This window comes from Panicum hallii, chromosome 5 (genome assembly GCF_002211085.1).
Source record: "Panicum hallii strain FIL2 chromosome 5, PHallii_v3.1, whole genome shotgun sequence".
Taxonomy (NCBI): domain Eukaryota; kingdom Viridiplantae; phylum Streptophyta; class Magnoliopsida; order Poales; family Poaceae; genus Panicum; species Panicum hallii.
In genome coordinates this window covers 7517055-7530388 of record NC_038046.1, presented here as the reverse complement: position 1 = coordinate 7530388, position 13334 = coordinate 7517055, and the positions used below count along the sequence as shown (strand labels likewise).

Genomic DNA, 13334 nt, shown 5'->3' with positions numbered 1-13334 from the left:
CCTCGAAAAATAAAAAGGGACCGGCGGCCGGTGGCGGGTGGGGTGGGCGCCTGCCGCCTGCGCGCCTCGGTGGGTGCCCCACGGCCCCGCGATCCAAGCAACACGCCCGCGGAGCTGCCGATGTGGCGCCCACCCGCGGCGCGGCCCCTTTTGCGCCGCACGCGGATCCGCGCCCACGCCGTGAGCCCGCGCGCGCGCGGCCGTCCGTCCACGCGCCCTCATGTGAGCTGCCGCGCGCGCCTCGGGCGGGGTCCGGTTGCTTTCCTTGGACGACCTCTTCCGCTTCCGCGGGCGCGTCTCCTTCGTCTTCGGCTGCTGTTTTCCTTGGATATGACCTCACTGGACGAGCTTGGAGCGGAGCACCGGGACGTACAGCTGTACGAGTAGTAGTTGCGCTGAAAAGTAGCGGCTCCTCCGTCGCATTCGCAGGGGATCACCCGGATCAGCCGTTTCTTATTCTGTCTGAGTCAGGATAATTCTACAGGCTGAGCTAGAAAGAGGATTAGGAGTAAACGATCAGGTTCGGGGATTTGATATAGATCTGAAGATTCTGCTGCGTTCTAGAGGGTCAGTGATCGCCAAGAGCTCAGGTCCGCATGCTAACATGCGCAGATGTTCAGGAGCTTGTTGCTCGTGGCAGAGCTCTTCTGGAAACAAAGAGAAGGGAAAACTGCAATGGTTGAAGCACAGGTTTCATGGTCAAATTCAGCAGTTTGACGACAACCTACAAACTATCGAGTCTGAGTTAAGCTGTAGCTGCAGCGCGGCGATTCTTTGTTACTAGAAACTCAAGAACATTTTGCTCAAATTATGCCGTCAGACGATGAATCGCTGACGAATAACCATGGCGTGTGGCGTTCGTCAATCCGATAGAAAGGCAAGAAATTCGGTCTACCTTTCCAGCCATCAGCACGCACCATTCCCCCACCAAGTAGCAGGGGGGGAAAGAACCCTGAGCTCCGCCCTCCAATCGAGAGCCAGTGTTGTCCGCGAGCGGCGTATCTTCCGGCTCCAAGCTTCCCCGCGAGACAAGGTTCCTCCCCCCTCCGCCGCGCGGCTTGCTCTAGATGACGATCCGTTAGCATCGCGGCGTGGCGTGGGGCGGGGAGAGGGAGGCGTGCGCGGGAGCGGGACGGACGCGACGACAGCTCGGCGGTGGAGGCCGCCGCGGCCCCACGTGTCTTTACGCCTGCTGCGTGCGCGGCCGATGCCGACGCCGCCCCGGGCGCGCCCTGCCTGGCCCCAGCTCGGGACGCACGGATCATGATCGTGATGCGTCGTCTTCCTCGCCCAGCGGGGCCCGCGCCGCGCGGCCGCGACGTGCTCCTTCGCGCTGAGTGGCGTGGCGTGCGGCTCCCTCCCCCGCTCCAGGTGGGGCCCGCGAGCGGCGGCTTTGCCTTTGCGTCCGTGTCTCCGCGCTCGCTTCACTTTTCGGATATCTTACGAATTTTCGTTCTAGCCCACGCGCGTCAAGTTTTTAGTTCTGCGCCCTTGCTCAACTCCTGGCCGCGCTTTGCAGCTGCTGGCAGGTGGCAGACTGGCAGCCAAACAAGCTGCTTGGTCCCTCGTTTTGAACAGAGTCACTCGCCATAGGTAATTGGTGAGATGATGTTGTTGCTGTGCGCATCTTCCCCAACTTGAAATAAATTTGACAACCATTCATTTGGGTGAACAAAAATCGGATCATATGAACAGGGTCACTCGCTAGGAATTCTTAAGCAAAACAAAATTTCAGCAGAAGCTTTAAAAATTTGACCTTTGTGTGTGCCCATACAAGCTGGAAGTCAAGCGCAATGCTACTAGCTTCCGGCAATTTAAGATAAACACTAGTTAATTGTAGGGTACATTGAAAATGAAAACAGACTATTGAAATATTTGAAGAGCTAACAATTTCAATAAACATGGAACCAAAGAATTATCTTTAAAACGTTAGGACCGGACCAGTTCACTGGAACAAATTTTGTTAATATAAGTTTAGTTGCTTTGTTGTGGTTTAAGGTATTTAACCTTAACACTCATCACTATATGTTTATCATCACAAAAACAACAAGAAGCTATGCTTGAACTCGCTGTAAGAAGCTCAAAACCTTTTTATTCTAAGTAAACTTGTTAGTTTTAACTTCTATTCATACGACTTTGTCTAAAGGTTTACATAATGCATCTCAATATGGAGCGTTGAAAATTGCCTCTCCATGTAAAGAATGATCACTCATAGGAAGATCATTATATTTTATGATTGAAGCACACTTTGAACTAGAGTCGATCATCCTTTTAATTATAAAATTATGGCTACTTCGACCGTTCAGAATGACAAAAATAGATCACAAATGGTTTAATCAACCTAAAAAGTCACATATGGGTGAAATTCACAGCAAATTTTAAACTATTGGAAATTGTAGACTAAACACATTCCAGCGTATACTACGCATTTGAAATGATTTTTTTTTTGTTGACATTTAAACCGGGGGTGTCTTTAGCATGAAGACCCGGCAGCATTCGCGCAAAGTCAGTAGAGTCCGGGGGCCTGAAAGGAAAACGCCACCCGCACCACCTGCCATACGTTACGTAATTTGGCAGGCCGGCAGGTGGCGGAAGCGGAAAAACGGCCGCCTAATTTTAGATTTTTAATGGCCGCCTCGCTAAAGACGAGGGGCGGCGGCGAGGAGAGGACAGTCAAACCGCTCGCTGACTGCGCCAAGTTTTATTCCCTCTCTCCGCTCCACCACTCGCGCTCGGCTTCCCCCCTGCCTGCTCCCCTTTTTTAACCCCGGCGCCCGCCTATAAATGCATCCCCTGCCCCCTCGCCTTATCCTAGACGCCACACACACCCCCCCTCCCTGCCCGCATCTCCTCGCTGAACAGGAACACCCGCACACACACGCCACTTGTACACCATGGCGCCCCGGTCGGCGGACAAGTCGCCGGTGCCGCCGGCCACCGGCCTCGGCCTCGGCGTCGGCGGTGGCGTCGGAGGCGTGGGCCTGGGCCCGCACTACAGGGGCGTGCGGAAGCGCCCGTGGGGGCGGTACGCCGCGGAGATCCGCGACCCGGCCAAGAAGAGCCGCGTGTGGCTGGGCACGTACGACACGGCCGAGGAGGCCGCCCGCGCCTACGACGCCGCCGCGCGCGAGTTCCGCGGCGCCAAGGCCAAGACCAACTTCCCGTTCGCGTCCCAGTGCCCCGTCGCCGCCGGCGCCGGCAGCCCCAGCAGCAACAGCACGATCGACTCGAGCGGGGGTGGCAGCGGCTGCGGCGTCCAGGCGCCTATGCAGGCCATGCCGTTGCCCCCGGCACTCGATCTCGATCTCTTCCACCGGGCGGCGGCCGTGACCGCGGTTTCCCCCGGCGGCATGCGGTTTCCGTTCAAGGGCTACCCAGTCGCGCGCCCGACCTCGACCCCGCACCCGTACTTCTTCTACGAACAGGCGGCAGCGGCAGCGGCCGCGGCCGCGGCGGCCGGGTACCGGATGCTCAAGGTAGCGCCGCCGCCGGTCACCGTGGCCGCCGTCGCGCAGAGCGACTCCGACTCCTCGTCGGTGGTCGATCACACCCCTTCGCCGCCCGCGGTGACCGCAAAGGAGGTCTCCTTCGATCTGGATCTGAACTGGCCGCCGCCGGCGGAGAACTAGCCACACCAGAGCTTTTAGCTGACGACTTCGTAGTTTCTCTTTCCTTTTTGCCTTGAGGAATATTACTTCTGTTGTTTTTTGGTCCTCTACCCTGTAGTTCTGTTCATTAGCGTGGGAGAGACGGAGGAGCCTGTGTAAATAGTTTTTCCGCCGAGGACGGAATTGATCTCAGATCTGTTCGTCTGTCTAGACAGATCAAGCCGGCGCTGATATGGAGTAAATTATGTACTGCTAGTATTTCGTTCTATTAGTATTGAGGATATTGTTATTCAGAGAGAAAAAAAGACACCGAGTAAATTCGTGCAGATCATCTCGATACGTCTCCTTTCGATCTTTCCATTCAAGAAAAGGTGTCTCCCATGGGTGGGAAAACGCAGGTCGCCATTTATTGGGCGCCGCCCTCTGCGTTTGCAGCCCTCACCGTTTGTTGCCGTCACCGCGACACGACAATTCATTGTCCTTCCATCCGTGACGCTCATTCTGCATGGCCAGCCTAATGACTCGGCCAAGCTCGGATCCTGCTTCACGGTGAAGCTGATTTGGAAGGAAGCGACGTGCGTCTCCGCCGCTGCTGCGCTGGCCGAGGGAGAAGAGAAGCATCGTTACCCAAGCTACGTGTTTCCACGCCTTTCCCCGCTGAATAACGACAGTACTTATTGTTCTCGCCGCGGCCAATTTGCGGCGCCGGAAATGTTTTTCAAATCCGTGGGTGCTCTGGCAGCGTCGACGAGACGGCAGGGCCGGCGGGCGTAGATCTTTGGGAGGAAGAGGAGAAAAGAAAGGAAGATGCGATGGAGGTGCCGGAGCGGGCGGAGTCGTGGGCCTCGGGCGGGGAGGCAGGTGTGGACGGGACGACTCCTCGAGCGGTGGGGTGGCTGGATCTTTCCGCACCGGCGACGATCTGCTCGTACGACGGAATCGCGGCTGCGTTGTGCTACTCGTGACCTTGAGAATAACGTGTGCGTGTGGGCGGGGGCCCGCGCGACACGTGTGCGCGGCGGCTGGCCCCGTCGTTGCCGGCCGTGGGATCCCCTGCGCGCGCCCAGCCCTGCGGCCCCTTCCGGGGGGTGGGCGAGCTCGCGTCTCGCGGGGGATTTGGGCCTCTGGCCTGTGGGCGCGCGCGTGCCGGATCCGCGGCGGGCGCGCGTAGCGTGTTCCGTGTTCTGGGCGGCCGCGTCCGGATGCGGCGCGAGGACCGGGCGTGGTCTCGGCCGACAGCTGTGGGCCTGGCGCAGCGCGAGGGCCGGCATCAGGGGGCAGTGATTCGCGCGGCGGCAGCTTCTCCTCGCCGTGGGGCCCGCCGCGCGCCGCGCCTCCGGAAGGTTGCCGCTTTCCGTCGTTTTACTACTCCTTGCCCGCCTGCATGCTTTGGTTTTACTTGGTGCACCAAATTCTTTATGCGGCGCATGCTGTGGGCTACGGCTACACGATAGTACTACTCCCTCCATGAACACGTAACTAACGCAGCTCAGCTGATGTGTTACAGGTGTAGAAGGTGATAATCACAGCTTTTAAAGATTTGTGCTAACTTTATGTCCTGTTTGTTTGATTTTTTAATTTTTAATTTAAATTCGTTGCTAAATTACTTTCGAAATTGACAGGTCCATTTTATAAATTCCCATGGCAGACAGATCTAAGTTCGCTGCTACACAAAATACTTACTTAGAAAAAAGTAAATATTTTCTTTGGGTTTTTACTTTTAAGAAGAAAACAAAATGCACGTAATATCTAAAAGTCACCCGTACTCCGTCTAGCTTTTGAGCGGTGCCGGCGCGCCCTGTACCATTTTCTTTGCTGGACGGCAGGGAACCCACGGCAGAGGGCAAGGTTGGAATCCATCAGTTACGGGGGGCGGGCGGAGAAAAGCTATGGTGCACGTAATGGGGGATGTGGACGTGTGAGGGAGGGCGGAGGTGCGGTGCGGTGGGGAGTGTGGGGGCATTGACTGGGACGTGCGTGCCCGGAGGGGGGCACCGATCGGCGTTGATGGCAGGCCGGGACCACCGCATGCAAGTGCTCGTACCAGTTGGGCAGGCGGAGTAGCGGCGGATGGCGTGGCGGAGCAGCGCGGGCACGGAAAAGGGCGCGCGCTCCCCTGCGCCGAGCTCTGGTGCGGCGGTACCTGCGGCTTTGCACCGTTCCCTCCCCCGGCCGCGTGGCGCGGTAGCTTTGGATCCAAGCAAAGGGGAGGAACCGCCGCACGGGGTGCCACGCGAGGTGCGGGCGCAGAGAAACCGGGCCGGGCCAGGACAGCCGGTCGCGGTGGGCGTGGGCGTGCGTCGTTGTATAGGTGGGGACGCTGGCGGGCGGCGTCCTCGCGAGTCCTCCCCGCCGCTACGCCAAGTTTGGCGCTGCGCGGCGCGGCGCCATAAAGTAATGGCCATGCATGCCTGTAGATAACGCCTCCTTTTGCGTGGGGGTGGCAGCGCCGATGGCGCGCCTGCCGCTGCCGCCGCGCGCCGGGCGGGAAACGTACGGCGCGGTGAATGGGTGGCGGGGCCCGCGGACCGCCAGTCGCTCTCCGCGCGAGGATTCGTCGAGGCTGGCTGGTGCCCGGGAGAGGAGAATTTATGGGTGGCCGCGCCCGCAGGGCAGGATCAGGCGAGGCAAGCGGCCGCTACCGACACCGCTTTATGGGCGCGGCGTTCATGCTGGGATCGCTTGTTGCTGGGGCCGTGTGGCATCGCTTGCTGGGACAGGCGAACGCTTTTAAAAGTTTTTGCTAGGCGAGCTGTTTATTCTGAGCCTGCAAAACGATCTAACGAGCTGTTGTTTACTAGTATTGCTGAACGAACTTTGAGCAGCAAATATTCTTGACGAGGAAGCCTCGGGTCAATAGTACAGTGCGGATGGTATCGGTCAAACACTGCAAGGAGCGAGTAGGGACACCGAATTAAAATAAATCAGTCTAGACGGCGATGTGACATGGACGCTTGGCGATTCTAGGTCCCTCTATGTGAGGATGCACTGTCGCAAGTTTGACGTCCGTACGGTCACAGTAGCATGCTTCGCGCTCAGCACACCAGAACATCCCCGTTGATGACGGCGTCCAGGTAGGGTCTGGGGAGCGGCAGGGCCGCACGTTTCTTGGCCGTTCGATCAAACAACAACCACCATGGTGTGGGGATCTGACGGATCGGAGCGAGCCTATCTTTTGCCTGTGTTGCGCAGGTAGAGGCTGAGAGAACCTCTTTTCCCCTGCTGCCGCGAACTGGCGCCCTTTGCGGAACGAGAGCATGGTGGTCTGGTGGACACCGGGCACAGGCATCCTTCCTGGCCAACAAAACAAGACCAACAACATCCAGATAAGCCTGGACGCGGAAACCAGCGCCTCCCTCCAACGCAGCCATCTCGTCGACGGTGGATCCGCCGTACATGTTGCTCGTACAGGATCTGCACTGCTTCTCTTCGGCTACTCTTCTTATCCACAGTACAACGGGCTTTGCAAAGTACTAGTACATCGTCATGTACTCCCACCATGACGTACAGTGAGGCATTTTATCCTTAATTCAATTTCTAATATTGTTGGAGACTGGGAAATATCGCCATGAACGCAAACACAATAGTACTATTCCCCACTCCGCATTCTCAGGTGAAGCTCCTTCCTCACCTCTGCTGTCGGGTGACGAAGACAGCAACGGCGCCACCGCACAGCGGACGGCACGAGGGCGAAGCATCTGGGTTTCCTGCTGGGCCAGTGTGGGGACGACGGAGACCTGGGGAGGGGCGGTGGGTGCGGAGAGGGATGCGTCCCAACCAGCCACAGGCCTGAGCCTGACGCCGTGACGCCGCCTCGGCCACGCATCCGGTCAAAAACCGTCGGCGGCATCGCGGCCCCCGAGCCTTTTCCCCCCACGTGCGGCACGGGCCGAGCTGCTCCCACCACCGGGACACGGCATTTCCGCCCGCGCCCTCCCGCCGCCGCGGTCCCAAGGCGACGACTGACCCGCGCCCGGCCCCCAAGGTGGGCGTCCGCTCACCCGTCCCCATCCGCGCTTTGCGGGACAGCGCTCGCTCCGCGGACTTCGATTCGGTCCGTGCTCCGCCGCATGGCGCCGCTGCGGCCTGCGGCGCCGGGCTGGACGGCCTGGCTCCTCGCACGCTCACCCGCCTGCCCCCGCCCCGCTCGCCTTTACTTTTGGCTCTCCGTGCCGCCGGCCGCGGCGCCTTTGGTCCTGCGGCGCAGACCAAGGACAGGGAAGGGCCGCACCGCCGCACGGTGGGTGGCAGGTCTTGGCAGGCGCCGCTCTGCACGGAATACGGCGGTGGCTGCTTTTCAAACGGTGCGGGCGGATCCGCATCCGCGGAGGCGTGCCGCACCAGGGGCGGGGGGTTGGCTTTATGGCCAGGTGACATCACGACGCCCACGGTGCGGCACGTGACGCGGTGCAGGGGCCTGGTGGCCAGGTCCCAGGTCTGCCGGGGCTACGGCGGAGCTAGGCAGGCCGTGACAGCGGCGCGGGGTCATGTCGGGTGATCGCTGGACGGACGCATGGTTGCGGGCAGCAGCAGGAAATCAGGAGATGCGGACGGTATCGTACTCGGCTTTAAAAGATGTATATCACTTTTTACCACATTTTAATTTGAATACGGATATAAATTCAGATGTACTTAAATATAAATACAAAACGGATATCTCGGATTCGGATTCAAATTCGAATATTTACTCGATATATAGGATAATATTTAACTATTTTATTAATCATTTTCAATATAAAATCATTATATATGTACAAACTAAAATATGATATATAATAAAGATAGCATGTTAGAAATATCTCATTTATCAAAAAAATATTTTAATAAATAAATATATAAAAAAAATTAGAAATAAAAAATTATTTTCAATAAATATATAAACATTTTTAATTAATGTATAATTAAAAAATTATAAAAGTAATTTCACCATAAGTAGATAAAATAAAAATATGTACGAGTAAACTTAATCTTCTTATAACTTTATTATAAAAATTAATAATATTGGTTATGAAAAATAAATATAATTTTTTAAATAGTTCTACTGAAAACGTATACGAATAGTGTTGGATATTGTCGAATATAGACGTGGAGTCAGATAGAGAAAAATAATAAAATTGAATTCGGATGTATCCACTTTACTATAGCGTTAAATACGAATACGAATATCCATATTGATGTTTAGACGAATACGGATATCGGATATTTGAGATATCCGCATTCGTATTCTCGTCCCTACTCGGCTTCACCTATTCCGTGTGCACGGGTAGACGGGTAATGATGGACCGTCCCGCTCCTGCCGACGGCGTCGCTCTCCAGCAATGTTTTCCCAAGGAACCGCAACGAAATATGCAAGGCTCTCCAGCAGATATGCAGGACAGCAGACTTTGTGGGTGCACAAAACTACGGATGGTAACTAATTCTTCATTTTTTGGCATGCATGCGTTCGGGTGTATATGCACACTTCCCATTGTAAAAAACTGAATTGTTTCATTTTCTTCATCAAAAGACGGGCCCCACCAATTGGATTTCCACCCGATGGCTCATGTTTGACCCAACATTTTTTTCATTGCAACCTTTGCGCGTCAGACTTTTGCACTACTCGCGGGCATGGACCTGCCATTGGCGTCCTGGCGGCCTGTAATCCGGCATTCCCCTCTCTCTCCCCCTTCCCTGTACACATTCGGACGTCGATATCTGGTTCTCCGTGTCTCACCTTGCGGCCCTCAGCATGCCCCTCCAATTCCCGTCCTCCCTTCCTCCTGAAGCTGTCCTTTTCCAAATCATGATAATCCATTTTTGAACCGCCAAGTCATAACCATGAAACCGTAATCTAGTGTCTTCTATCAAATATGTTTTTTCTTCTTCTGCTGCTTGAAAAAAAAAATCGAAGTTTCATGTTAGAATACGAGATGTTGAAATGAAAAGAATAGGCCAAGGCGACGGAACCATGCCGGACCGAGTTAGCTATAAGAGAATTCAATCGTAGGACCCATATTCATGGATTGATGTCATATCCAGCCGTCTAACTTTCAGGTTTATCCTTGGAACAAAAATTATTGCAGTGCCCACTACTAACGAGCCATATATAATTCTAATCATTTTCCCTTTGCTTTTTCCTTGTTTGAAGAATGTATGGTTGTCCTTTGCAAGTAGTGGAATAAAGGTCCATCTGCGGTCTCTGTGTGTTTGCCATCGCATTGACTATGAATACTGTCCCAGTGCGCTTAAACAAGAGCCTCCTGTCCCCTAGTCTGTTTGCCCCCAGTTACCGGGCATGTTTTGTGCTAACAGTAGCGAGCTCGTTTGCCCTGGTTCTCACGGCAAATCCATCGCTGCGGCCATGTCAAGGAACAAGACGTCGAAGCAGATAGCAAAGCAGAGGCCGCTCGCTCCGCATGGCCTCATCCCCACCTGGACGAAGCCCCGTGCCGCACGCACCCAGCGACCCACGCCTCCGGGCCGGCCCTCTCCCACCCATGGCCGCCGGTGGCTGGGCCCCGCTCCCCCTGATGAGCGGCGACGCGCCGCACCCGCCCGCCGCAGGGTCCCATCCCCCCACCCGCCCGTGCTGTCCCCCACCCCACGACACGCCTCCTCCCACGTGAACTGTGGCCAACAGACACTTGACACGTCGCGCTGGGCGCTGGGGGCGTCGTGTTCACGCGCTCGTCGTCCTGATCCATCACCGCGTAGTTGACAAGGTGGCACGGTTTGGTGCTGTCCCCACAGGTCATCGTCCATTTGTGCGCGCGCGCGCGACTCGTATCGGTCCTGTCTCCGCCACCCTTTATTGCTCGCGGCGAGTAGACGACAAAGCGGTCCGAGGGACAGGGATGTGCATGCATGCAGGTTTCACTGACTTGTGGGACCAAAGCTGCCCCCGGGCGGCGTGGAAAAGTTGCTGCTCCGTTCGGCGCCGCTCGCCCGCACGACGGGTGGCAGAGGCATCAGCGGCTGTGTGCCTGTGTTGATGCGAAACTGGCAGAGGACAGGCCTCCGGAGTCTGGAGACGGCGGTGACTGCAGAGGGAGGGCGTGGCCGTGCACAGACTACTCGTTGCATTGTGCAGATCTGGCGTCACCATGAACGCGAGAGAGTTCACATGGGAATGGAGGCGGTGTGTGCACAGCGTTACTGATGGTGGGAAGCAGGACCAGTGGTCCCCGGCGGCGCGTCAAATCTCGCGGCGGCTGCGCCGTGCTCCCTCCTGCCACGCCCAGCGCCCCAGACCCCAACCCGATAAACCCCTCTCTACGGTTACGCCCCCGCCCCATTTCACGAGGCCGGATCGCAGCCGGGTCGCGAGTAACCATCGCCCACAAAAGGCCCAGCCTACGTGCTCTCCGCCTCTCCCTTGCCTTCGGCCTTGGCGTTGTGGCAACGACACCCTAAGCAGACTGCGCACCAAACACCCGCGCACGCTGCCGCACCGCACGGTCCGCACCCAACAAAAAGCTACGGCCTCGCTGCTCTCGAGAGCCCGGATGGATCCCACGTTAAGGGCCGTGCTGAGCCATGGGGGAGCAGGCGGCGGCGACGGCGGCGGTGGCGGGGCGAGGGGAGGAGGAGGCAGCGACGCGCACTACAGGGGCGTGAGGAAGCGGCCGTGGGGCAGGTACGCGGCCGAGATCCGCGACCCGTGGAAGAAGACGCGGGTGTGGCTGGGCACGTTCGATACCCCCGTGGAGGCCGCCCTCGCGTACGACCGCGCCGCGCGCACCCTCCGCGGCGCCAAGGCCAAGACCAACTTCCCCGACAACGCCGGCGGCCACCTCCACCGCAGCCAACACCTCCACCTGGCAACACTCCCGCGGCAGCCTCCGCCGCAGGCCGTCATGTTCGGCGGCGTCGGCCTCGACTGCCCTTCCCCGTGGCATTTCGTCTACTTGCAGCCCCCGGCAGCCGACGCCACGACGCATCCGGCCGCCGCACCGCCGCCGTCGACCGCGCTGGAGCTCGGCACGGGCCCCAGCCGGGGCGGCCTGCCGTTCGACCTCAACGTGGCGCCGTCGTGCTGATGCCCGGATCGTGACGCGGCGGCTGCCGAGGTGGTGAGCAGGTGAGGTGAGGACCGGGCGAGGGGAGCGCGGAGCACTGGTCCGGCTAGCTGTACATAGCTATTTAAGGAAAGTTGAGCCCTGTCTCTGTTGGGCTCGCTCCTCTGTTCTCGTTTAAGCGTTGCCATTTCCGGTACCCTGTGTCGGCAAATGGCGGGTGGAGCCGTAGAGAGTGGATGCTTGTTTCACCTCGGGCAGTGGTGGCGTTTAGCGCGGTGGAAGGGGCAGCAGGTTCGGCTGGGTGCCTGGATGCTCGATTCGCAGGCACTGACGGCGCGCCGCGAGGGCGCTCTCGTGCGGTCGTCGTGCGCGCCCACTGCCCGGGCTGCTGTACTTTTTTTCGGCCAGGCGCTCGCGACAGGGAAGTGTTACTTCGTGCACTGACGTGGGGCGTCGATGCTGCTGGTGCTACGCTGCCGCGGCCGACGCGACATGATATGTTTCGCTCGCGATGGAGTGCCATGATCCATGGATATTATTAATGGGTGAATCAGGAACTCAACAAACATAAAGAAATCCTAGAGCAGAGGACCAGTGCGTGTTAAAAACGAAGGTCCCCACCTAGTACTATTTTAGTACTATCTGTGGAACATCAATGGGAAATTTCCCTTCATCTGACGTGCCTCTGCCATCTAATTTACGATCTCAGATAGGTTTACGGTTAGTGTCCTCGGCGTTTCATTTTTCTTTTGGAACAATCTTACGAGTGCTTTGTATATAACCCAGGCAAACTTGGTTCAAAACTTGGCCCGGATGATCATCGACCTCCTCCGAGGCTCCGAGTCTTCTCGGTAGCCATCAACCAGGGCCCCTAACGCTTTACTCGTTGCCATCGCCCATGGATGATGGATCGCCCAACACTAACAGAGTAACAGCCACGATGCTCCCGCCAACGGAGGAGATCGAGAAATGTGGAGGAACCAGAAGCGCAGCAAGTGAAAGGCGCAACTGAAATTGCGCCACGGGTACGAGAGCTCGGAGAATGGACAGGGCTATATAGGCCTTTTAAGCTAATAATCTGGGCTTGTTTAAATGGGCCGACTTATTGCAACGATTGATGCACTCAATTGATCCAGCTTCTTTTTGCTAACTGCCTTCGATTTTTTTTTTTTGGTGAACGGGCCATCGCCAAAGGGGCCTTTTGCATTGACACACCATTTAACTTGGGCCTCATATTTTACTATTTTAAAAGCCACAATAGTGTTGAGTCATATGGGTCTAGCCCATTAATCTCTATCTCTATCTCTATCTCTAATATTACTAAAGCAAGTAATGATTCCTTAATCCGTCAATCGGAGTCCTAACCAGAATCCGGGTAACTATATGTTGAGCTAATGATCCGAAATCATTTAGAATTAGCGATTGACGTGTAAAATAGAAAAAGACTGAAGTACTCGGCCGACACATACTATATTATTATAAATACACATAATATATAATATATGTATTTTTATATGCTAATCACTATGTTTATATGGCTTCTCGTAGCAACGTACAGGCATATTTGCTAGTAATTCTAAATACTCCAAAGACACCACTCAAGCTTGAAAAATGAAGGGAAAGGTTTATTTCTTTACTCTCACTTTGATAGCAGAGGTCTTGTGGAGCCAACTTAAATAAGAAGTTAGCCTACAGGCCATTTTATGCTAATTTTGTATAAGTACATTCG

General features: G+C 56.0%; 2 protein-coding genes across 2 annotated transcripts; both read left to right on the top strand.

Moving 5' to 3' along the window:
- Nucleotides 1-2801: 2801 nt before the first annotated feature.
- LOC112895789 (ethylene-responsive transcription factor 8-like) lies at nucleotides 2802-3934 on the top strand. The gene has a single exon (XM_025963781.1). It carries the CDS (start codon nucleotides 2895-2897, stop codon nucleotides 3627-3629), a length of 735 nt encoding a protein of 244 aa, XP_025819566.1. The 5' UTR covers nucleotides 2802-2894; the 3' UTR covers nucleotides 3630-3934.
- Nucleotides 3935-10830: 6896 nt separating this feature from the next.
- LOC112894910 (ethylene-responsive transcription factor 4-like) lies at nucleotides 10831-12045 on the top strand. Its single transcript, XM_025962754.1, has one exon. It carries the CDS (start codon nucleotides 11093-11095, stop codon nucleotides 11624-11626), a length of 534 nt encoding a protein of 177 aa, XP_025818539.1. The 5' UTR covers nucleotides 10831-11092; the 3' UTR covers nucleotides 11627-12045.
- The last annotated feature ends 1289 nt before the right edge of the window (nucleotides 12046-13334 follow it).

Bases quoted from the DNA above. Each gene is read 5' to 3' on its own strand.
- LOC112895789 (XM_025963781.1), top strand. From the start codon at position 2,895: ATGGCGCCCCGGTCGGCGGACAAGTCGCCGGTGCCGCCGGCCACCGGC.
- LOC112894910 (XM_025962754.1), top strand. From the start codon at position 11,093: ATGGATCCCACGTTAAGGGCCGTGCTGAGCCATGGGGGAGCAGGCGGC.